The sequence below is a fragment of the Gadus morhua genome, chromosome 5, assembly GCF_902167405.1.
Source record: "Gadus morhua chromosome 5, gadMor3.0, whole genome shotgun sequence".
Taxonomy (NCBI): domain Eukaryota; kingdom Metazoa; phylum Chordata; class Actinopteri; order Gadiformes; family Gadidae; genus Gadus; species Gadus morhua.
In genome coordinates, this window is record NC_044052.1 from 21,857,327 (window position 1) to 21,882,267 (window position 24,941).

The window sequence follows — 24,941 nt, forward strand, 5'->3', positions numbered from 1 at the left end:
TTTATTTAGGAATTGACGTTACTGCAAAACTCTCTTGACTACTCTCAAAATACTCTCAAAATATTATTTACATTTACATTTGGGGCATTTAGCAGACACTTTTATCCAAAGCGACCTCCAATAAGTACAGTCAAGCAATATATCTCTGGCGTTACAGTAAGGTACAGTTACAGTACAGTACAGGTAGTTTTGCCAACAAACCTCCCATGATGCATTCTGATGTATTCTGTTCTATTTTTATTTATGGTTTCATTTATTTGATGATTGTAAATAGTTCATATCAATCAATAAAGTATGTGATGCATGCAGCATTGTGTGTTTATACTCATTTATCCCTACGACCCGATCCACTCTCACACAAAGCACTCTCACATGAAAATAAATCAGTTTCCGGAAGTAAATTTCCCATAAATGTTCTCCATTGACTTTAAGTTAAATTGTAATATAAAGAGTTGGAAGCCTGGAACCAAGCCCATCATTCGTCAAAGTAGTCATATCCAAAAAATATGTGTTGCGGAGAATTTTTTGGGGAAAATGGAAGAAGAATCAAAGGTATAGGCCTACAATTTTATGAAAGGGTGAAGGAACTACTCATCCCATAAACCATTGCAAACTTTTTCGCAATGGTCACAACCCAATAGAATAGCACGTTTCTTACATCTTATAACCTTTATCATCATCATATTGTTTATATTGTTAATACAAGTTGTGTAATAGTCTGTGTGGGTTATTGTGTGTGTGTGTGTGTGTGTGTGTGTGTGTGTGTGTGTGTGTGTGTGTGTGTGTGTGTGTGTGTGTGTGTGTGTGTGTGTGTGTGTGTGTGTGTGTGTGTGTGTGTGTGTGTGTGTGTATAGTGTTTCATATAGTATATATAGTGTTGTCAGCGACATGGTTCCTTCATTCGCACGTCCATCAATGCCGGTTCCTCTATTTGTATCTTGTGATGTGTGTGAATTCATGTCTCCTTTCAGCTACGATCAATTCCAGTTACGTATTCATTCTATTATGTATTCCTTGATTTTATACTACCCAAATTACTAAATAGCACTGCTAGTGCTATATCATACATGTTTACTTTTATTTTTCATCATATATTCGATATCAACATATTTTTCAACACTTGGAGCTCATTTCCTCTACAGCTCTAACAACAACTCTCTACCCTCCATTAATCTAAGGGAAATCATGGTTCCTGTGGTAATCGATCGAGTTATCGACGACTTGATTTTCACAAGCGCAGTAGAAGTTTCCATGGTAACAGCGAGCTCCACCAATCAAAGGCGTGTGTTCAACCCGGTATCACGCGATTGCGTGCTCCTGCGCACGAACGTTAATCTATTGGAGCGTGTTCCAGAGCACGATAGTCCGACTTTTTGCGTGTTGCACAGAACGAAATGTAAACCAATGCATTCTGAATGGGAGTGTTCTAAGACAATTAACGTGCTCCACAAAACGGTACGAGAGAGAGAGAAAGAGAGAGAGAGGGAGGGACAGAGAGAGAGAGAGAGCGAGAGAGAGGCTTCAGAAAGGGTGTGCGCAGATAGTACAGTGCACCCTAGTTATGTTTATGCCAAAACCACAAATGTTATATATATATATATATATATATATATATATATATATATATATATATATATATATATATATAGATATAGATATAGATATAGATATAGATAGATATAGATATAGATATAGATATAGATATAATTAGGCTATAATTATATTATTTAGCGTGTAATGAGACAATCTATAGCCAAATTGTCGAAGATGCCCGGGAATCTTCGGGGATATCAGCATGGGAAATCGGCGAATCAGACCCATGAACCTATAAAGAAAGACGTCATCTCAAGCGGGAGAGAACGTTTGCGGTGCTGGTTTGTGTCACGTAAGTACAGGGCTCTCATGTCTCATGCATTCGGCGTGAGACACACGCAATTCAACCCATGCACACGCTCGAACCTGTGCCGTGTTCCAATACCCGTACTGTCCGTACTTACTAGCCAAAATTTAGAAAAGAAGTATACTTCAAGGAGCCGGATACCGTACTCAAAACGGGCTAATCCTGAAGTGTGGATCGAAGGACACTCCCCGTACTCAACGGCAGCCATCTTAGCTACGTAGCGGAAGAGGCGGAGTCATTTTGTAGTTTTTTATAGCTGCTAGGCGTAAAGAGTTCACCGTTCAAAGCGGGATGTTTATTGCGGGGGAGTAGCCACGGCGGCAGTCGTGATCGTAATTTCTGGTTAGTGCACCACGGAGTACTCGATTTGGAACAGCACTCACGTCTGAAAAAATAACGTAGTAGATAGTGCGGATAGTATACTTCCTTTAAGTATACTCATGGAAGTACGGGTATGGTCTCACGAAAATACGAGCGTCTCATGACGTCAGAGCCCATGCAGGATTTGTTTACCTTCAGCACGTTTTGATTTCCTGTTTCTCTCTTACTAAATAAACGAGTCACACAACTGTGTGCTCAACGTGCGAAATTGTGTCTCTCACTTATGGCAATTTCCACAGGGTTATCATTAATATTGATGTGTAGGGGTTGTTTATAACTCGTGAATAATATTGTTTAGTCCACGGTCTGGGGGAATACTCTGATTCTGATTGGCTGCAGTGCGTGCATTAACTCCTGATATCGCCCTACAGACACCCGCTAAGTAGTTCCAGTCAGTGTTTAGATTCTCTGCCCGAGCCCGAGCCCAACGCGGGCCGGGTCGGGCCGATATTTCCCACCACTATACTCGGGCCGGGCCTTTGATCGATTTTTATTTTTCCATTGGTTTATTGGCCTAATCTGAGGAGAAATCTATGCCATGAACAGAAATATTATAGGCCTTTATTACACGGGTCTTCTCAATGCCGTGGAACACTCCGTTCACTTGCATGGGTAGTAGTCCGGTGACTTGTCTACCCCAGCGTCTACCGTTGCTAAGCGACGTCACCGTCTTTGCGGACAAATTATTTCTCTGCTGATCAACACTACAAATGGCCAAAAGACTTGTATCCCCCCCCCTTAAATAAATACTATGGCAGAATTATTATTATTATTATTATTATTCTCATTCAACTTGAACATGTGTTTGTACAGTAGAGTGGTGGAGGGATGACGTATGTTGGCCAACCCGGAAGTGAGCGTCGCCCTGGATTCCCTCGACAAAAAGCCAACGGGTTTTGCCATTGGATTTTGGATTATAAATTGAAACAATTTATTAAATAAATATTTGTGAGATGTCATTACTCATTTGTGAGATGAGTTTGCTTCCCATTTATGTCGAGTATACACCCCTACTGTCCACAAGCATCCCCCCCATATGGATTGAGAATTGTTGCCACGTCCCAGTGGTGGAGGCATCATATACAGTATATGACAGAGGGCATTCAATTATACTATAATGATCAATTAGGAGGCCGAAGCCCTAAAGGAAGTGATGCAATAGGTGACTGAGGGTCAACATTTGAGAACCCCTTTTATCAAAGGGGGTCTCAAAGGACTCGTACGCTTCAACAGCGGCTGCAGCAGAAGTGTTGAGACGAAAGATGAAAGACATTTATAAAATATTCCCATTCACATGATTCTTCGCACGACCTGCAGGTTGAAGACTGAAATAACCCCCAAAATGAGTAATAATGTAAAAGCAGCCAAGTCCCACAAATTGCTTGAACTATTTATTTCATTCCATTGTTTCGTTGATATGCATATGGATTTAATGCAATATCCACAAACAGTTCAAAATGGTACCATGAAATGTCTTGTTTATTGTATTAACCAGTTCTCTTGTGAAAGTCACCAAAAGTCGAAAAAAAGTTAAACGCAAGGTCACAGGCTAACAGTGGAGCTGTGTTGGAACCAGCAGCCACGAGCTTCCATGGAAACTTTCTAACCGTTAAATAGATTTAGTTGGAGGTTCCTTTTCTGCCCATTTTTTAAACTTGTGGAAGCACTTTGCAGTACTGGGAGACACCATTTCTAACGGCAATGGAGCTAGATTCTAAAAATATCAAAAGATGCCCAAAGCAAATACCTTTAACCCATAGTTGTGTTTTATCAAATTAAAAAAATTCAGAGTTTCATTGACCACAAATGGAGCAGAAATATTTTGCATACAAATCTTTAAATAGTTTAACCACATTAAGAAAAATACATTTGTTAATTTTTTTTATTAGTGAAGCCACAAGTTTTGCACATTATCCAAACAGAATACCTGAAATGTTGATATTTCAGCCCTTTCGGGTTAAAACAAGAGAAAAGGACAACCTAACAAGAGTGAAAAGTTTGGGTTAGGTGACCTATAGTTCAAAAATGTCCCTGGTCAGGTAGACTAAATAAAATTGTATTCCCAATTGCTCCAGGACATTCGTGTAATTTACTTGTGAGCTCTCCCTCAAGCCTAGAGAGACATCAGTGTTGAACCACTGACTGAAAGAGGGTATTTGCCATTAGTATGAGTGACATTTCATGGCTATTAATTTAGTTCATTATATTTAGCCGATTTGAATAGACTTTTCTAGCAGGTGAGGCTGTCAAAGAACTAAATATGGAGCAACTACAAAAAGTAAATTTGCAGCATGACCAAATTATACAAAAAGTATAGGAACTGTTCCAGCAGATATGTTTTAGAACTCTTTTGATAGGCAGGGAATAATTGTCTTTGTCACCCTGTAGTCATGCCATCAAATCTGTTGGGCAAAGTACTGCTACTGATTAATCCAGTAGACTCACCAGTCAAGTCCCCCTAGTTAGAAAATGGAAGAAACCCAGTTAGTCATGTTAATTATTCTGTTACAAATGAAGACTAATACTTTCCACCTATTGCATTCCAAGTTACTGCCTGCAGTCTTGGATTTTATTGTTCTATATGAATAGATTCAATTTACTAAACTATTAATCATGCTTCAGAAGAATTAACCTTTCTTGGATGGCAGATCTACCGCAAGCCTCCATTGCCACAAACCTCCAGATGGCTTACGACCTACGGCAACTCCTCGACTACTGCAAGCCAACAAATTGGCTCTTGCACACCAGACACGCATTTTGCTTTATTTTAGGTTTTCAAGCATCTTAAAATACCCAAATCATCGCTCCAATACACAAGTCAGCTAATGGCCTACAAGGAAATGCTGAAGCTAGTGTTATTGATGGCGATAGAAATGGACAAGCTTGCGTGTACAAATATGCAACTAGAATTGCAAGGTTCACAGCCCAGTTGCATAAATGGTCACAACCGTTGGATTGTAAGCAAACTAGTCAACATGGTCAATTGAAAGATTATATACAAAACGACCCTGGAATAGTCAAATGCAGCTTTACTGCGGATGAATTAAGCCAAATTGCATAAACAGCCAATGGTAAACAGTATACAAATGCAATCAAGGTTCCACTCACACTAGGCCATCTGGCCGTGGCCGTCGCAACTGTGGCCTGGCCACGGTAGGCTCTTGTACATACGCCATCACGTGGCTAGCATCCAAACAATTCTACCAAACTTTAACCAACTAGTGAAAAATGGAACAAAACTTGAGCACACACCCAGTGACTAATCACCTTGTCCAGGGGTGTTCCAACGTGGTTTACCAGAGGGCCTTGTGGACTTAAAGTAAGCCACACATTTGACAGAGACAGCACGGAATGACGTTAAACTAAGCTAATCTACAGGTTACTAGTGCTAGTGCAATTACATGAGCATTTTGCACAATATTTGTACTCCAATGCTACGTAAAGCAGGCTTCTTCAGAAACCCGTAGCCTGCTACATTGAAGGGCAACTGTCTTTCAGACCAAGACCGAAAGATGGCTCTGGAAGCCACTACGGCCCACGCAGCAGATTACTGCGTGGACCGTGGTGGCTTCCAGATCAACCCTTCGGTGGACCATTCATACACATGTATTCCGAGGATGTTTTGAAGACACTGGAGTCCCATGGCACTAGATTCCTTTGAAGACTATGTTGGTATGGGGGGGCCCAAAGGGGGCCCCCCCATAGATCTTGTCAGTCATCTAACACCTGTTAAGAAAAACACACACATCACAAGATACAAATCAGCAAAGCTCGGTTAACAAACAGCGGCGACATGCATGTCAAGGTGCAAAGAGCAGGGATACTGATGGCTTGTGTCCGAGGAGACAGCCCAAAAACGTCAACAATTAATAAAGGAAAATAACTTTTACTCACTGCGGTGGTCTGTTTCGAAGTACCATGTTGGTAGCAATATTTGTCTGGGCTGTTCAGTCAAATGCCCACAAACACGCAACAACGCATACTTTCAGTTTGTATAAAGTGACAATAGTGATCTGCAATCTAGATCGAAAACTTTCAACCCTCACTAAACTCAACCTCGATTGACACAGGCCGATACGAAAAGTAAACCAAACCCATTGTGTTCACCTTTAATAAAGGGGTGCGTGACAGGTGATCCCAATTAAGAGCTAATCAGAAAGAACACTGATCGGCCATGAGTGAGACGTTCAAAACGAGGACGAGGATTTAACGGAATTGTTACCATTCAAATTCAAATTTCTTTATTATTGGATAAGGTATGATATCAATGATTTGGGCTTTGAGTAGGCCTATATTTCTTAAATGTATTTCTTAAATTTTTTCACCCCTTCGCCTTTTCAATATGAAATCTATAATCTCAGCCTCTCTATAATTTGCCCAACACATATTTTATTGTTCAAATAAAATCCCATCCTTATTTTGCCATTCATATTGAATCTTTACTGTCTTTCATTGTACAACACAATCATCTAATAATTATTCATAACGCTCTTCCATCTCCTTGGCTGCATTAAGACGAGGCTCGGGTCAGAGCAAAGATCGGGATCCACACATGATAAGGGATAAAGTTATTTATTAGAATAAAGTAAGTATCATGAAATCTGTAAAGGGATTAGTGTAGCGTATGGAAGATGAGAAAATGTGAGATTATATGGTTTGGACAGAAAACCAGTACCAAAATCACAAGGACCGACCGAGCCAGAACGGAGGAAACTTACCCAGACAGACAAAACAAATACTGGGAACAACAAACCATCTTTACCATGTTGGAAATACCCAAACAAAATGCAACAAACCAAACCTGAACAGCAAACCAACATATGTGACCAACCAACTGAACTACTGGACCTTAAGGTCCAAAACCTTAAGGAACCACCCTAAACAGAACCCAAGCCCACCCTCTTCTGTGGAAAGAGAGAGAGACTGGCTAAAGCCTGCGTGGCAGACCTGCACAGGTGCACCTCATCAGCTGACAAGCCTCTCAGCCCCGCCCACTGGCTACCTGTAGCAGGTAGGCAAACACAGAGGACCCAGCAGACGAAGGAGAGAGAGAGCAGAAACAGCTGTCACATCTGTTGCCCGAAGATTCTTTGTTTGTCTCAAGCAAAACCTTCCAAACAGATGAATCATTGGCTCATCCCAGAAGTGTCAAATTACTTTTGTGTGTCAAAACGGGCAGGGTGGTCGTGGACTCCTGAAAAATACTATGGTTGTTTTGTATGTAGAATAAAATGCCATTGTACATTTAAAAAAAAAAAAGGGAAGACTTTCACAATGCAGGATTCTGGGAATGCAGTGATGGAATCCCGATAACACCTGTTCCCTAATAAATGGGCTCAAGATTCTGAGTCTGCCTGCAAGAGGTTGTGTGTGTGTGTGTGTGTGTGTGTGTGTGTGTGTGTGTGTGTGTGTGTGTGTGTGTGTGTGTGTGTGTGTGTGTGTGTGTGTGTGTGTGTGTGTGTGTGTGTGTGTGTGTGTGTGTGTGCGCGATTGCGTGAGCACGATAGTCCGACTTATTGCGTGTTACACAGAAACAAAATGTAAACCAATGCATTCTGAATGGGAGTGTTCTAAGACAATTATATCTGTACGGAGCTCCATAAGGGACATTAGGGAGAACGCTCCCGGACAGAACCTTAGTTTGGAAGTCATGCTTAGTGACACGACAAATAGCCTACTTCCAATTGAAATACAAAATTTAGAAAATAGGCCTACGTGTCCCTGATCACGTTTCAATAGATTAAATAACGTGACAGTGTCACGTATTTCCGTGAGACCATACCCGTACTTCCATGAGTATACTTAAAGGAAGTATACTATCCGCACTATCTACTACGTTATTTTTTCAGATGTGAGTGCTGTTCCAAATCGAGTACTCCGTGGTGCACTAACCGGAAATTACGATCACGACTGCCGCTGTGGCTCCTCCCCCGCAATAAACATCCCACTTTGAACGGTGAACTCTTTACGCCTAGCAGCTATAAAAACTATAAAAACTACAAAATGAATCTATTAATGCAGGCTATGTGGAAAATGCGCCGACTTTGGCTCAGCCTGGCTCCGCCTCTTCCGCTACGTAGCTAAGATGGCTGCCGTTGAGTACGGGGAGTGTCCTTCGATCCACACTTCAGGAGGCAAATAAATACAAAGTGCTAATGCATAAGTAGACGCTTATAGTTAAAATAGGGACAAAAACAAGACAAACAGAACCAACAAGTAGAAGGTAGTCGTGTTTATGTCGCCGTCAGAAAACGAGGAACGGAGGAGCATAGTCGAACTACGGCTTTAATCTGATTAAGCTGTGCACGTAAACGTACTGTTGCGCTCTATAAACCTCAAATAATGCAAAAAATGTACTTATTCCGAGGGAGGAGTATTTAAGGGAAATCCCTATTGTGATGTCATATTCTGATGAGGTCATTCACATGATGTTCTTTGGACGACATGTGTGTATTCGTTTTTGTCTTAGTATTCAATAATTTATTTCTAAATTCTTTCTATTTTGTAACTGTTGTCATTTTTTATTTAAAAATAATATAAGTAAAATATTTAGTTTTTCATGCTTGACTTGGCGCCCCTAGGAACGTAATGTACATACTGTTTACCTGCACGTGTACCGTGGTTACGGGCTCAGGTGTAGAGGTGTTGTGTCCTGTAATGAGGACCACAGGTACTTTCAGAGTGCAGCCAGGTCACCACGGGACGGGAGGGAAAGCAATTGAGTACCTGTACCTGAGTGCTGGGGGCAGGGCCGGATTAACAAATCATAGGCCCCTGGGCACAAATGTCTGAAGGCCCCCCCCCCCCCCCTCCCCGAAAAAAATCAGGAGAAAAAAATTCTATATTCTTTTTTTATTATTATTATTTTAACACACACACATAATGACACATAAAGTGTAGCCGGCTTGGTCTTACTCCGCCGACTACTGCGTTGTGTTCAGGTGCATAGATATCACAGGACGCTGCAGTTCTTTTAAGACACTTTACTTTTAGTCTCTCAGTGTGCAGATTCCAAACTCTTTTGTTGGCAGGCAATACAAAACATGAGTACAAACATTCATAAAAAAAAATAAAAAAATAAAAAGTTTCTTTCGTGTGGTGCCCCCCCACTGGCTGGGAATGGTTGGGGCCCCTGGGCACAGTGCCGTGGGCCCTAATGGTAGATCCGGCCCTGGCTGGGAGAAGCCCCCACGCACTCAGGTAGCCTACTGAGGTCACGGGATGTTGATCTTTGTTGATCGGCGTCAACCTTACTAGAATAACAATGCCATGATCGACTTTGATTGAGTTTGATTGGGTAGAGTATGACTTGGCGCGACAAGTGTTTACTGAAACAACCTGGGCTTTGAAGCGCGCACCAATCAGGACGCAGCACGCCAACTACGCAAGGAAAACGAAAGTTAGGACTCGGGAAATCCCTCGGCATTGATGCGCTCCAATCACGGCAGGGAGCGCACCTCACTGCTATAAACACCGCAGGTAGGGCACCTCACCGCCAGACTTGGACTTCGGACCTCAACACCCAACATAAAGAGAATTCAAGAGAATTCAACTACGATGGAGTCATCGAGGAAAACAAGAAACGCCTCTGCGTCTATAGGTAAGGTTATTGCTTACCTATATGATATTATGTGATTTATATTATATAGCGCACTTTTCCTTATCGTTCGTCTGATGTGGCCGACTTCCCTGTCTCTGGATCGTCTCTGTCAGCCCAAGCAGGCTCGGGAATTTAAGTGACACAGAGTTGATCAGATAAGAGTCCATACCGTTTTTCCAGGGGAAGATTATTTTTATCTTCAGGATTGCAGTGGGTGTGAAGCAACACGGACACATATAAAATAGAAAGTGTCCCACATACAACTCTGATCTAAAGAGATTACATCCGTACGGCACCACAACCAACAGGGACTACCGTAATTAATACCACGATATGAGTTACACATAGTTTAGTTTAGCTTTTTTGTGTGTTTTTTACAAACACGTACAGAATGTTGAAACGAGGACATTATATTATAATCGATCATATTAAAATGATAGAGAGTGACAGATGGCGTGCGGGGTCGATTGAAACACGGGACCATTGAAACACAGCGATTTCCTCGAAAACCACAATCGTCTTCCACGTGACGTCAAATTTTGTCACTACCTTCAGCACGCAAGACTGGCCATTGGCCAACAACGGGAAATTTTCTGTAATGACGTCATACCGTTCAAACGTTATCCCCGCGAACCTGTTTTTGAGCGCGGAAAGTAAAATCTTCTGTGCGGTTGTTTTTTGTAATAAACAGTTGGGTTTTTTGTTTCATGGCATAGTAATATGACAATACAAGAGATGAATTAGTACTTAAAACTGTCCTAAAGTGTGCAATGTCAGAGTTTTGAAGTTAAGAGGCAAAAAAGGTTTAAGTGCCAGAAGTCGCTGTCGGGACGATTGAAACACTCGTTTCAAACGTCCCGCACGTCAACAGTAAAAAAAAAAAGTTAAAAAAAAACAGCGCGATCATCCAGCATAATATGTATTAAATTACACTTGTAACTAAGAGAATACACATGTGAGTTGTTGATCACATGAAATTATTTGTATACGTAAAGTCATCTTTGAAAAAGACGTTAAAAGTGTTATCAGCCGGCTCTCCTATGTGTTTGTGGCGCTGATCACACCTTGCATTAAAACGCGTCTCCACAATGGATGTCTGGAGGGACACTTCTCTGCCCTACATGCAAATAAACTCGAACGCTACCATGTAAGATGAGAAGAGGAAGAAACCTAACGTGTGCGAGAATAACCTATAGAGTGGCGGAGTCACGCCCCTTCCGGTAGAGCTCATGGGACCTATGAGATCGAAAAATATGAATGGGTGTCAATGGAGAGAAAATAATTATTTTCTTGTCTTCCGGTCTTTATATGCCCTGGATTACACATATGTTGTTTGTGGATTTAAATTATAATTTTTCATGCAAAGAAAACTAAAAATTGTCATGAAGAAGTTTGATATTTTTAGGTTTTATGTGAGGCCGCTTTGTGAACTACAGCTCTTCGCTGCTCTCGACGCATATGATATACGTCACCACACCCGCACTTGGAACTCGGCACAGAGATGGCACATAGAGATGGCACATAACTAAAACTCTCCACATGCCCTGACTTATAGTGGTTTTCACCTCTTTCTATGCTTTTATCCTCGCCTTGAAAAAAAGTTGTGAAGTGGAGCAGAGAGATCGCCATCTCTGTGCCGAGTTCCAAGTGCGGGTGTGGTGACGTATATCATATGCGTCGAGAGTAGCGAAGAGCTGTAGTTCACAAAGCGGCCTCTCATAAAACCTAAAATTATCAAACTTCTTCACGAAAATGTTGAGTTTTCTTTGCATGAAAAATGATCATTTAAATCCAAAAACAACATATGTGTAATCCAGGGCATATAAAGACTGGGACCAGAAGATAATTACTATCTCTCCATTGACACCCATTCATATTTTTCGATATCATAGGTCCCATGAGCTCTACCGGAAGGGTGGTGACTTCGCCACTCTTTAGGCCTATAAAATAATAAAATAGAATGAGATATAACACTATGCGGGCCTGGATATAAAACAGTAAATTCATATCAACAATTAAAAAGATAAAAAATAAAAAAAAGCCAAATAAAAGCCAATTAAAAAGGGTGCACTAATTAAGTCCCTGTTAGTCTGATCGTATGAAAATAACGGTCGGTCAGGTCAATCGTTTGTTTTTTTGAATGGCCGATCGATACGTCGCTTTTAATGTTCCTGCCGCAAGGACTTCTGGGACGGCATTACGTCCTATCCATTCGTAAGGGAAGGTGCAGACTGATTTCCAAATCATCACCACAGGTAATGTCTCTGATCAGCACACCTGCAGGGCCACCCACGTATCTTCTGTTGCACAGAGGATTGTGGGGCAGAATAACTTGCATACTGCCGGGCAAAGTGCGACCTGATGTAGTACAACATCCTGGTATTTTTGGCACACTGCATTTTCTAATTCCACTGAAGTACTTCCGGGAGATTTCAACGTGAGGAACCTTCCCAAGCAGAAGAGATTAGATGGCAGATCTGTTCTCAAAGATCCTCGAAGATCCGCAACCCCACTCAGAGACGGTACCCGCCCCATGTGCCGGTCGACGCTGATTTAATCACCACCTCCATCACATCCTAGGGCATATACGTTACTCTTCCTGAATATCTTCAATGGAGATGGCTCGACCTTGGATTTGCGTGTCGATTTGTGTACATTTATGGATGGAAGTCCTTCAATGCCCCCTTGTCACCCACATGTGAACCGGGACATGGAAGTATAAAAGCACGATGCATCGTGTCTCGGGAGTCCAGAGGTGGAAGGGTGGGGTCTGCAGAAGTGTGAACACAGCACCACATGTGACTCTTTTCCTCTCCGTTCACAGATAGCGCCCATGATGACGACGCTTCAAGCGGACGGAGCATTGAAGAGGAGACCCAGGTTGACGGCCCATCCCGCGCTCTGGAACATCTGGACCTAGAAACACTGGGCGAGTATCTGAAAGTGGAACAGGACTCCTCTGCCAGCGCCGAAGACCTCATCAAGCGGTCAGCGGTGAAGCACTTCCCCTCGCCGCCCCCAGGGGGCGACGGTGTGTTAACCCCGGAGCTGCTGGAGGAACACCTGAACGTTGTGAGGCGGGCCGTGCACGACGAGCTGCATCGTCTGAACCCTCTGCGCGAGAACTTCAAGAACCTGGCCGGTCTGGTGCCGTCGTACCACCGCCTCGCGATGGAACACGTGCACGCCCTCCTACCGAGGATCTCGGCGTCACAGCAGGCCTTTGTGCTAATGGAGTGGCTCTGCAACACTTACTTAAGGTTGTCTGCACAAACACACACACGCACACACGTACACACACAGGCACACGACATTCAAACTACACGTATGTGTAGTATGTATGTGTTTAGAGAAGTAAACACATACATACATACATACATGCATGCATGCATACATACATACATTCATACATACATACATACATACATACATACATACATACATTCATACATACATACATACATACATACATACATACATACATACATACATACATGCATGCATGCATGCATGCATGCAGACAGACAGACAGACAGACAGACAGACAGACAGACAGACAGACAGACAGACAGACAGACAGACAGACAGACAGACACAGGCATACACACGTATAGATACATACATAGTTAGACATGTAGCTGTAGATATAACCTTATAGTTAGACCTTTAGCTCTAGATATAACCTTGTAGTCAGACCTGTAGCTCTAGATATAACCTTGTAGTCAGACCTGTAGCTCTAGATATAACCTTGTAGTCAGACCTGTAGCTCTAGATATAACCTTGTAGTCAGACCTGTAGCTCTAGATAGAACCTGTATCTGTGGACCTTAACACCCTGGTTGTGCCTTCACAGTCGGGGGTTCCTGGGAGACCCGGACTTCAGTGAGAACCAACAGAGGAGTCCCGTGGACATGCACCTGTACTCTGAGACGGTCGTATGCGTCCACAAAATCCTCCGGACCACACTGGAGGTAGGAAGACATGCTGCAGGAACTAGAACACCCACACTGGGTTAGCCTCTTCACCTTTGGGAAACCCTCTATTGTAACTAACAAACTGACAGAGGATAGGTGGGCCTAGATTCATTGTGTCTTGCTTGACTGCAGGAGGATGTCGAGATGTCCCTGGATGTCATCATTAAGCGCCACAAATCAGAGTTTTGGAGGTCCTGGGAACTACACACAGACGTCATTGAGGTACTGCGGACACAGGACAGTTCTGCACATTGGAATAACGTCAATATGTACACACGTGTGTAGAAACATACAAAATATATTTTTTCCTGAAGTGCATTGAAGGACCAATTGTCAGAGCGGAGTCCGTCAGTGAGAACGTGCAGGAGTTCACCCGGCAGGTCTGCTTCCTCAAACTCCAGGAGTTTCTAGAGAGGTATGTCGCCCTTTTCTTGCTGACGATTGGTGTTTCCATGGTACAATTGTGGCTTTGCAAGATGCTAAAAGCCACAATGATGGCGAAAGCCAGGTTTGCAGTCAGGTTCTTTGGCTGTCAAGAGGCCTAAATGAGTCCTCCTTCTGGCTGTAGGTTCACGACGGCCAAACAGGAACTTCTGAAAAGATACGACAAATCTCCCAAGATGACCGTGGAGACCTCCCTCAAGACACTCAACACACTCCAAGGCCTTGTGTGAGTAAAGGCCCATGCCTCATGCTACATGCTAGAGCTTTCTGCTCAAAGCTCGAGGGATCAAACCTTGAGCATTCCAGCCCATTTCTGATATGTGTTCCGCTTAAGCATGTCTGATGTTAGCATTTCTGAAGCATGTGAGCATGTCTGGTATTGTATTGTATGCATGTTTTGTATCTACAGTATAATAGATACAATATACATCAAAAAAATATATAGTAGGAATTAGAAAGTGTCACAGTATGTCAATAATAGGCCCTTGTTCTGCAGGAGCTACATCCAACCCTCCACTGATGGAGGAACCCGGGACCTCCCAGCGGAGGAGACCCTGCGCGCACTGAGGGCATTGGAGACCGACGCCAGGACCTCCATGGGAGAGGCTCTCGTTACGATCATCAAGGTGCAGAGAAGAACCGCTACTGTTGTAGTGTTGTTAGCCAGAAGTTTACGTCCTCAACTAATACCGTGCTGACCAGGACCTTCTAGAATACATGAGTGATGCTTCAGTAATACATCCATGGTTGTTAAAACAAGTCTGGTGGTGAGAAGACAATAACCAGTTTATAAAACCTGTGGTCGTGGATTCCCTCAGGAACACCTGAAAAGCCATTTCAAAAGCAGAGAGGAAGATTTTCTGCTGATGGAGATGAAGGAGATGTTCAGAGCTGAAGGCTGTTGTCCAGACGTCCAGAAGGTAGAGGGAGACTTTCTATAACCTTCTGTTAGTTGCTGAGTAAGCTGTTATATGAACATCTCTCTCTCTCTCTCTCTCTCTCTCTCTCTCTCTCTCTCTCTCTCTCTCTCTCTCTCTCTCTCTCTCTCTCTCTCTCTCTCTCTCTCTCTCTCTCTCTCTCTCTCTCTCTCTCTCTCTCTCTCTCTCTCTCTCAGGAGGCTCTTGACCTGGCCTATGAGCGGGTGTGCGCCTTGTACCTGTACCAGCTGGCAAGCACCAAGAAGAAGAAGGAGCTGGAGAAGCGATGGGGTCGTGACGTGGGTCAGAAAGTGACTCAGGACGCACAACATCTTCATAAGACCTTCTCAGACCTGGTGAGGGCCCGGGTACAGCACAGTATTTCACACTCAATGGTTCTTACTGCTTAATCTACCACAGTACTTACAGTCCGTGTGTGTGTGTGTGTGTGTGTGTGTGTGTGTGTGTGTGTGTGTGTGTTTCTGATAGCACCCTGGTGTCAGACAACAGAACCATGTGCTCCTGAAGGTGGAGGAGCTGATCCAGAGCCAGGACGTGGACTCAGTGAAGATCATCCTCTCTGGGATGATGCAGCTCTGCCAGTTTGAGTGAGTTTCCATCTCCATCTCTCCCTCTCTCTGTGTCTCTTCATCTCTCTCTCCATCTATGTGTCTCTTCATCTCTCTCTTCATCTCTCTCCATCTATGTGTCTCTTCATCTCTCTCTCTGCATCTCTCTCTCTTCCTCTCTCCTTATCTATGTGTCTCTTCATCTCTCTCTCTGCATCTCTCTCTTCCTCTCTCTTCATCCCTGTGTCTCTTCACCTCTCAGAACATCTCCATCTCTCTTCATTGCCCTCTCTTCATCCCTCTCTTCATCTCTACATCTCTCTTTCGTCTCTCTCTCTTAATCTCTCTCTTCATCTCTCTTCATCTCTCTGTATCACCTTTATCCTTTCTGTTAATCTCTTTCTTCTTTTCTCTCTTTATCTTTGTGTAAAATACAAAGTTAGACAAATGTTTGTGTATTTGCAGAATACTGTTAAAGGTAGGATTACCTTTCTCTCTCTGTCTCTCTGTCTCTCTGTCTCTCTCTCTCTCTCTCTCTCTCTCTCTCTCTCTCTCTCTCTCTCTCTCTCTCTCTCTCTCTCTCTCTCTCTCTCTCTCTCTCTCTCTCTCTCTCTCTCTCTCTCTCTCTCCCCTGCAGGAAAGTTAAGAAACTGTGTTCTGATCTGTTGGAGTGGAAAGGAGGTCTCTCCGTCCATGAGGTCAAAGAGGTCCGGGCCGGTGTTCAGGTTCTGTCCACCAGAGACACCAGTGACTCTACTCGGACGTTGGGACCAGAATAGAAAACGATTTGAGCTGTGCTGGCTGAAGACAACATGATTGTATGAAATCGATTATGCACGTTAAACTTTAAGATACAAGATACAAGAGGTTTATTGTCATATACACAATGGAAACATAGTTTGCACTGGGCAATGAAATTCTTAATTTGCAAGATCCCTTCACACAAAATATGCTTAAAACAAAGTAGATAAATAAACTAAACTACAAGAAAAATCTGTACGAAGAGCAGAATTTAGTTAAACTAATACAGTTAAATATAATTAAATATAAGGTACTGTATAGCATGTGCAATGTTTGCATACAGCAAAAGGCACTGAAAGATATTGAAATGCAAGAAGTTTGAATATATACATTGGATATTGAATATTATTATTAGATATGTAAATAGTGCAAATCTAGTTCACAGTTGATAAGAAATATAGTTCACAGTATTGAATATAGTGCAAATACAGACCAGGTGGTGGGTGCTCAAGTGATTGTCCTTTGGGTGGGTCCGAGGGGTTTGTCCTTCGATCTCTACGCTTCGATGAGACAACCCCTGCTTGCTGTAGATGTTGTTTATTTGAAAATCAAAGTAGGGTTCACCTTGAAGCTTATTGTCTGTGGTACAGGAAAAATATGAAGATGATTATTAGGTGTTCACAGAGTGAAGATCGGTGTATACCCATGGCTGTTATTTATTGTTTTGTTTGATGATTGTAAATATCAATAAATAAATTATATTTTTATTCATTTGAAATATCAGCTAATAGCAATGAATCAATAAAGAATGTGATGCATGCAGCATGATGGTGTGTTCATATTCTCTCAGTCCAAAGAAACGGCCACTGGTCACATGACATCAAGACTCAATTCAGACTCATACTTCATATACTTCACACGTCATCTTCAATGATGGTGATTATCTTCAGAGGGACAGCGCACATTGAAAAGTATTGCCCCAGAGTTATCGAACAGCTTATTGACATCCGTTTTACTTTTCACTTCAAGTCTAATCCCATTACATCGTGGGAGCTTGATGTCTGGTCCCATTACATCGTGGGAGCTTGATGTCTGGTCCCATTACATCGTGGGAGCTTGATGTCTGGTCCCATTACATCGTGGGAGCTTGATGTCTGGCCCTGAAGGCTCTGATGCTTTCATACAAAGTGTATGTTAGTAACTTACTCACCCTCAGACAACAGGTGGCCCCAGTGGGAATCGAACCCCGAAACCTGCACGGTGTCCTCATCAGTAAGTAGTTTAGTGCAGTGGTTCTCGAACTGTTTATACTAGTGTACCCCCTCTAAGACATTTCTTCAGATGAGTACCCCCTTCCCTGGTACAATCTTGCGATGAAATAAAATAAAATGAACATAAATAATGTATGCGTGTTCTATCTGGAAGTGTAAACATTAAAAGGGTGCAAATACTAACAATTTAGTGATAAACATGGGCCTGTGCTTAATGCAACTGTTGGCTAATTGCTCCCGGGTAATGAAGCAGAACCCGAGGGGAGGGTCAGAGCATGGAGAGGGGAATCCCATTCAAATAATCTCTTCCTTTTTAAAACTTACAATTATATTTCACTTTATTTACTGTAAATTTTCTGAATGCACCCTGCAGTACACCAAAGTACCCCTTAGGGTACGAGAACCACCTGTTTAGTGAATAGGACGGTCTGTGCCTGTTGTGACCGCGCCGGACGCTATGTGGCAGTAGCTACGCACGAGCCATCACGTTCACTGACGTCAGGGCGTCGACGACCCGGCGGAAGTGGAAGAGGGCTCATATAAAGAGGGGCACACGCGGGTTTTCATTCTAAAAGCGCATGCTGAGATGGCGGACTTAGAAGGTAATTTGTTGTTCAAATTGTTATTTGCCACTTATCTTGTGAGTTTTGCACTGTGAAGTTAGTCTACGTGCAGGTGTTAAGGATCAATCTCTGCAGCATGTTATAATGTTAACCTCTGGGTAAATGCTCTGCAAACAGCCTAAATTACTTTCAGTGCACATGCTAGATGATTGAATACCAAGTGTATATTTTGAATGAACAGGGATTATTTTGCATGAAATACTTGTCAGTCAAGTTAATAAAGTGTGACGTACACACTACTCAGGAAAGCTGCTCGTCTTGTTGTGAAAATATGTTCAATACGTTGTTTGTGTTGCATGAGCTTCCACCAAATGCAGAATCGCAACACAAGTGTACGGTGGGCCTGTTCCACATGTTAGCATGTAGCGCAGGTTAGCCAGTTAGCTTAGCACACATGGCCCGTAAGCACCACGTGCCGGCCTCTGTGCCACGTGGGGTTCTCCTTGTGCGGGATGTGACGCCGCTCCATAATCTGTTTCATCTGCAAAATTGACATTTAAAATGTGTCGACTACATAATTAACATTTTCTCCACACGCAGGATCGATAAAGAAAAAGAAGTCGAAGAAGGTGATGGAGGAGGATGTTGGGGTATGTATCAGCAACACAGCTTTACATCCGTAACGATCTATTATTTACCAGTGTGATATTAAATAACTAATAAATGGTCTTATTACAGGACATCCAACAGACCGGCGACTTCTTCATCAAACCAGAAGCTAAGGCGGCTGCGTTAGACACGTCGCAATGGCCTCTCTTACTCAAGGTGGGTCCCGAGTCTACAATCATTTTTTTGTGTGTCTAATGGGTCAGAACCAGTCGCTCCGGAGCTGAACTAGCTGTGGACATTTGATGATCCAATTTAGCAATAAAAGTAATGAATACATGTTCTGTTTTTATTGACTGATGGCCGTGCTAAAAGTGGGACTAAAAGTGACTACGTTCACCGGCAGACGTTGATAATTAGTACTGAGGTAGATGCACTGAAGTTGGTTGGGGTTGCATATTTTTTCCAAGCAAGAAATGGGGTCAAAGGTTGAATCACTGCGGCCTAGAAACTCCGATGAGCAGGAAGTGTATCTAATGCTGGTTATTGATGCTGCAGATGATTAGTTACAGGCATGGTCTCATAGTCAACTAATACCTTAATGTTGACTCGTTGCACACTAAATGTCGATGAGGTCCGTGTCTGTCCACGGTCTGGAGCCCTGGGTGGCCTACTGGGTTGGGGGTCTGACTAGAGTGTTGGGGGTCTTACTGGTGGAGCGATGTGAAGTGATGAACCTGTTTATCCATTCTCTGAGTGCTAGCTGGCTCCGGGTTCTGCGCTCTCCCGGGTCCGTTCTGGCCCCGGGCGTACCGTCAGTCGCCCTCTCCTCCGCCCCCGGCGTTCTGCTGGGGTCTGGCGGGGCGGTCGCCTGCCGGGCAGACGATGGGGCTCGGCGTAACCAAGACGATTTAAACCTCTGATCACATGCTCGTCACCAGTAGGCTCCGTTGTGGGTCGCCCCTTATGTTGTGGATTTCATTTATTGTTTCCATGTCTTTAAACCTCGAGTGCAGTTACTGTAACATCGGTCTTTTGTTTTGCAGAACTTCGATAAGCTGAACATCAGGACTGCCCACTACACACCCCTCCCCAACGGGTCCAACCCCCTGAAGAGGGACATCGCGGACTATGTCCGGTAAGAGACCCTCCCGGCTCGGCCTCAGTCCGAGGAAACGCCTTTAGCGCTTGAGCTAACAGGAAGAATCCTAGCTTTAATAAGCAGCAGTGAGCCACAAGAAGCCAAATGATGAGCTATATAGATGCATGAGCACGATGTGCGGAGATGACCAACTATCTATCACCCATTGACTGATGGCTTGTAGCGGGGGGGACACTCTGTCCCCCAGTGGAAGGCTAGTCTTGACGTGCTCCCTGGGGGTTAGTACGGACTAACTGAGTTGTTCAACCCCCTAGGTGCGGCTTCATCAACCTGGACAAGCCGGCCAACCCTTCGTCCCACGAGGTGGTGGCGTGGATCCGCCGGATCCTGCGGGTGGAGAAGACGGGCCACAGCGGCACCCTGGACCCCAAAGTGACGGGCTGTCTGATCGTGTGCGTGGAGCGCGCCACGCGGCTGGTCAAGTCCCAGCAGAGCGCCGGTACGTAGCGGCGCAACACACACGACGCAGTAAACTAGGTGATACAGTGAGGCATCTATCTCTGTGGCTGTTGCCCGACACTAAACTGGCCCCTCTCGCTACTCTTCTGCTGTCCCTTGCAGGCAAAGAGTATGTGGGAATAGTACGGCTGCACAATGCTATCGAAAACGAACACACGCTAGCTAGGGTAAGTGTCTCGGCTCGTGTCCCTCGACTAATGTCTCATTCTATAGTGTCATCCAGAGCAGTGTCTGGTCCCACAGGCTCTGACGTGCAGCTCCGTGTCTGGCCCCACGGGCTCTGACGTGCAGCTCCGTGTCTGGCCCCACGGGCTCTGATGTGCAGCTCCGTGTCTGGTCCCACGGGCTCTGAAGTGCCGCCTTCTTGTCCTGTAGGGTCTTGAGACGCTGACGGGAGCGTTGTTCCAGCGCCCACCCCTCATCGCGGCCGTCAAGCGACAACTGAGAGTGAGGACCATCTACGAGAGCAAGTTGATCGAGTACGACGCGGAGAGGAGGCTTGGTGAGTTCAGCTTGTCCTCGGTCTCTGCTGTATTATGAATCAAACGATTAATTAACCATGAGCTCCTTGAAGCCAAATGATGAGCTATATAGATGCGTGAGCACTATGTGCGAGGATGACCAAATATCTATCACCCTTGACTGATGGCTTGTAGTTGAAGGACTCTGCTGTGAATGACTTTTTCACTTTGGATAAAAGCACTAGAGAGAACCCTAGTCGTGAGGTCCTCGGTGACGTTGAGCTAACCCTATTCTTTGTGCGGTAGGGATCTTCTGGGTGAGCTGTGAGGCCGGGACCTACATCCGGACGCTGTGCGTTCACCTGGGCCTGCTGCTGGGGGTCGGAGGTCAGATGCAGGAGCTGCGGCGGGTCCGCTCCGGGGTCCTGGGGGAGACGGTGAGACTAGACCCCCCCCACCCTTTGTACCCTGATCCCAAAGTGTTGAGTTCAGCTCTGGGCTCCTCCCCAGTTCTGGTAATTAACCTTTGGCACAGAAACGGGCGGAGTGACTCGATGTCCAACTGTCAACGTGTTTGGCTTTTGTCTTTCACTCCGGTCAACACTCGATCATTGAAGATGTCCCTTTGTGTTTTGGTAGAATATTGGCGCCCCGTCGATTTTAAGTTCTTTATACTCCTCACTATGGCACCTCACATTTTTAATTTGAATACAAAAGATTAGAAATGTATACAAATACTCCTGTCTAATGGCGTAGGTCCGTGAGTTGTCTTCCTCTAACTGGGAATGGTTCCTCTAACTGGCTATGGTTCCTCTAACTGGCTGTGGTTCCTCAGGATAACTTGGTGACCATGCACGACGTCCTGGACGCCCAGTGGCAGTTCGACCACAATAAGGACGAGACGTACCTGCGGCGTGTCATCTACCCCCTGGAGAAGCTGATGGTGTCGCACAAGAGGCTGGTGATGAAGGACAGCGCGGTGAGTCAAGACGGCAGTGGACTGCCAACGTATAGACAGGAGTCCGACAAAAAATATCAGTCTACATTAGTTGGCGGAAATGTCCTCCAACTAATGAAGGACAGACTGCATTATATATATTTTTAATTTAATTACAGTGAGGTACTTTAAGCCAAATGATGAGCTATATAGATGCGTGAGCACTATGTGCGAGGATGACCAAATATCTATCACCCTTGACTGATGGCTTGTAGCAGAGACCGCCTCGTCCACTAGGGGGCATTCCACGCACTGTGATGCCTGCAGCTTTAAGTTTAGCCTTCTGACGTGTGTTCCATATCGCAGGTGAACGCCATCTGCTACGGGGCCAAGATCATGCTGCCGGGCGTTCTGCGCTACGAGGACGGCATTGAGATCAACCAGGACATCGTCGTCATAACGACCAAGGGCGAGGCCATCTGCATCGGTGAGTCTGGGCTCTGGTTGCCGTGGGTAACCTGGTTGGGGTTGCAAACGTCCAATCTAGTAATGGGTGGATGGTTGGGACGACAGTGGCTTCGGTTATTGATGCTGCAGATGATAAGTTAGTATCACCGTCAACTAATGTCTTACGGATGACTCGTTGTACACTAGTGATGTGGAAGTGGTCCATGTCTGGTGGAGCCCTTGGGGTCCTGCTGGTGGGTTGGGGGTCCTACTGGTGGGTTGGGGGTCCTACTGGTGGGTTGGGAGCGACGTGAAGTGATGAACCTGTTTATCCATTCTCTGAGTGCTAGCTGGCTCCGGGTTCTGCGCTCTCCCGGGTCCGTTCTGGCCCCGGGCGTACCGTCAGTCGCCCCCTCCTCCGCCCCCAGCGTTCTGCTGGGGTCTGGCGGGGTGGTCGCCTGGCGGGCAGACGATGGGGCTCGGCGTAACCAAGACGATTTAAACCTCTGATCACATGCTCGTCACCAGTAGGCTCCGGCCTGCCCCGAGTTTGGCCGCGTTGAACCGGCGGACTGACCTGAGCTCTTGTGTTTGTAGGCGTGGCCCTGATGACCACGGCGGTGATCTCCACGTGTGACCACGGCGTGGTGGCCAAGATCAAGCGGGTCATCATGGAGCGAGACACGTACCCCCGCAAGTGGGGCCTGGGCCCCAAGGCCAGCCAGAAGAAGATGATGATCCAGAAAGGGCTTCTGGACAAACACGGCAAACCCAACGGCAGCACCCCCGGGGAGTGGAAGACGGGCTACGTAGACTACGGGTATGGACCCGCCACCGGTGACTAGCACTAACTAACCAGCTGTAGGTCAGACCGGGACTAGTTGACTAGCCCCAACCAGCTGTATTTCAGACCGGGACTAGTTGACTAGCCCCCAACCAGCTGTATTTCAGACCGGGACTAGTTGACTAGCCCCCAACCAGCTGTATTTCAGACCGGGACTAGTTGACTAGCCCCAACCAGCTGTATTTCAGACCGGTACTAGTTGACTAGCCCCAACCAGCTGATGAAATAGAGTAAAGTCCCTTCATCAAAATGTTTTGTCGGTGAAGAAAACGAACAATGTCACAGTAATCTGGTGAGGGATGTGCACAACATGGTGGCTAATGCCCGTTCGTTCTTCTTTCAGTGGCAAGGGGAAGAAGGAGCCGGCGGCCGTAGAGGCCGGGGACGCCTCAGCTAAGGTTGGTATTCTCTAGTTTCGCTGCATTATTCATTTTATTCACCAACAATGAGCTACATGAAGCCAAATGATGAGCTATATAAATGCGTGAGCACTATGTGCGAGGATGACCAAATATCTATCACCCTTGACTGATGGCTTGTAGCAGAGACGCCCCTTAGACCACCGCCACTTGGAGGTAGTCTCTTCTGGTCGTCAAGGAGACCATAGTAGCACCCAAGTTACTTTATTCTGAAGTCTGGTGGAATTCAGAATGACTGCACTTCAGTCTTTCATTTGGGCCAATGTTGACTGTAGTTTCCCCGTTTCTTCTTCTTCTGCAGAGGAAGAGGGAGGATAGCGACGGAGAAGCGGCCAGTGTTCCCAGTACGCCCAGCACAGAGGTGAAGAAGAAGAAGAAAAAGGAGAAGAAACCGAAAAACGAGGAGGCGGAAGTGGAGGTGACGCCACCCGAAGCGCCGGAGGAGACCCCAGAAGCGGTGAGGAGTGGTTAAAGATCACGAAAAAATGACGTGTATACTCTTGAAATTCTTCTCAAAATGTCACTACATTATTGGCGGAAACGTCCTCCAACTAATGAAGGACAGACTGCATTATATATATTTAATTTAATTACAGTGAGGTACTTTAAGCCAAATGATGAGCTATATAGATGCGTGAGCACTATGTGCGAGGATGACCAAATATCTATCACCCTTGACTGATGGCTTGTAGCAGGGACCGCCTCGTCCACTAGGGGGCGTCCCGCGCACTGTGAAGCCTGCAGCTTTAAGTTTAGCGTTCACCTGCATTATAGAAATTATACTATAATGATCACTCACGCTTCCCCCACTGACCCGTTCCCCTGCAGGGTGAGGAGAGTGCCAAGAAGAAGAAAAAGAAGAAGAAGAAGACAGCGGAGGACTCGGAGTGAGGCCTCTGCTGCCGGAGCAGAGACTCAAATGACAATACGTCTCTGACGCGGTGCGCTGAAGTACCTTCTGGATCTTTTAGTTGCCCTTTTTTTTTGTTTTTTTACACGTCTGTTTCCAGACGTCTGCGGTCGCCCGCTGCAGACATTTGCATTTTGTAAATAAAAACTAAAATGTTTTTGGGTGGACCCTCCCAACTCTTTATGTTGAAAGTCTGTTCTTGCCTTAAATGAACTCGCAGCCCTGTGGTGTTGTCATGGTAACCTAGACCCCCTCCCTATCTGGCCCACTTCCAGGATTGCTGGTTTTAAAAAGATGTATAAAATGTAAAACCTGTTTATATAAACGGCTCTCCCAA

General features: G+C 44.9%; 2 protein-coding genes and 8 non-coding genes across 10 annotated transcripts; all 10 read left to right on the forward strand.

Moving 5' to 3' along the window:
- The first annotated feature begins 9,736 nt into the window (after window positions 1–9,736).
- Window positions 9,737–17,348, forward strand: LOC115544397 (uncharacterized). The gene is made up of 11 exons (XM_030357323.1): window positions 9,737–9,881; window positions 12,706–13,141; window positions 13,734–13,851; window positions 13,987–14,076; window positions 14,169–14,269; window positions 14,423–14,524; window positions 14,795–14,924; window positions 15,117–15,218; window positions 15,413–15,571; window positions 15,705–15,823; window positions 16,422–17,348. The coding sequence occupies exons 1-11, from the start codon at window positions 9,839–9,841 to the stop codon at window positions 16,561–16,563; spliced, it is 1,542 nt and encodes a 513-aa protein (XP_030213183.1). The 5' UTR covers window positions 9,737–9,838; the 3' UTR covers window positions 16,564–17,348.
- Window positions 17,349–18,332: 984 nt separating this feature from the next.
- On the forward strand, window positions 18,333–24,787 carry dkc1 (dyskeratosis congenita 1, dyskerin). Its single transcript, XM_030357325.1, has 14 exons — window positions 18,333–18,398; window positions 18,960–19,009; window positions 19,098–19,184; window positions 20,012–20,103; window positions 20,382–20,566; window positions 20,689–20,753; window positions 20,962–21,088; window positions 21,354–21,484; window positions 21,883–22,026; window positions 22,351–22,471; window positions 23,029–23,251; window positions 23,619–23,673; window positions 23,996–24,151; window positions 24,523–24,787. The coding sequence occupies exons 1-14, from the start codon at window positions 18,383–18,385 to the stop codon at window positions 24,583–24,585; spliced, it is 1,515 nt and encodes a 504-aa protein (XP_030213185.1). The 5' UTR covers window positions 18,333–18,382; the 3' UTR covers window positions 24,586–24,787.
- Window positions 19,689–19,892, forward strand: LOC115544674 (small nucleolar RNA SNORD17). Its single transcript, XR_003976996.1, has one exon. It is a non-coding gene; the product is annotated as a small nucleolar RNA SNORD17 (small nucleolar RNA).
- Window positions 20,207–20,285, forward strand: LOC115544651 (small nucleolar RNA SNORD83). Its single transcript, XR_003976974.1, has one exon. It is a non-coding gene; the product is annotated as a small nucleolar RNA SNORD83 (small nucleolar RNA).
- On the forward strand, window positions 21,160–21,237 carry LOC115544647 (small nucleolar RNA SNORD83). Its single transcript, XR_003976970.1, has one exon. It is a non-coding gene; the product is annotated as a small nucleolar RNA SNORD83 (small nucleolar RNA).
- Window positions 21,520–21,653, forward strand: LOC115544672 (small nucleolar RNA SNORA36 family). The gene has a single exon (XR_003976994.1). It is a non-coding gene; the product is annotated as a small nucleolar RNA SNORA36 family (small nucleolar RNA).
- On the forward strand, window positions 22,177–22,254 carry LOC115544648 (small nucleolar RNA SNORD83). Its single transcript, XR_003976971.1, has one exon. It is a non-coding gene; the product is annotated as a small nucleolar RNA SNORD83 (small nucleolar RNA).
- Window positions 22,742–22,945, forward strand: LOC115544673 (small nucleolar RNA SNORD17). The gene has a single exon (XR_003976995.1). It is a non-coding gene; the product is annotated as a small nucleolar RNA SNORD17 (small nucleolar RNA).
- On the forward strand, window positions 23,735–23,812 carry LOC115544650 (small nucleolar RNA SNORD83). The gene has a single exon (XR_003976973.1). It is a non-coding gene; the product is annotated as a small nucleolar RNA SNORD83 (small nucleolar RNA).
- Window positions 24,304–24,381, forward strand: LOC115544649 (small nucleolar RNA SNORD83). Its single transcript, XR_003976972.1, has one exon. It is a non-coding gene; the product is annotated as a small nucleolar RNA SNORD83 (small nucleolar RNA).
- Window positions 24,788–24,941: the final 154 nt, after the last annotated feature.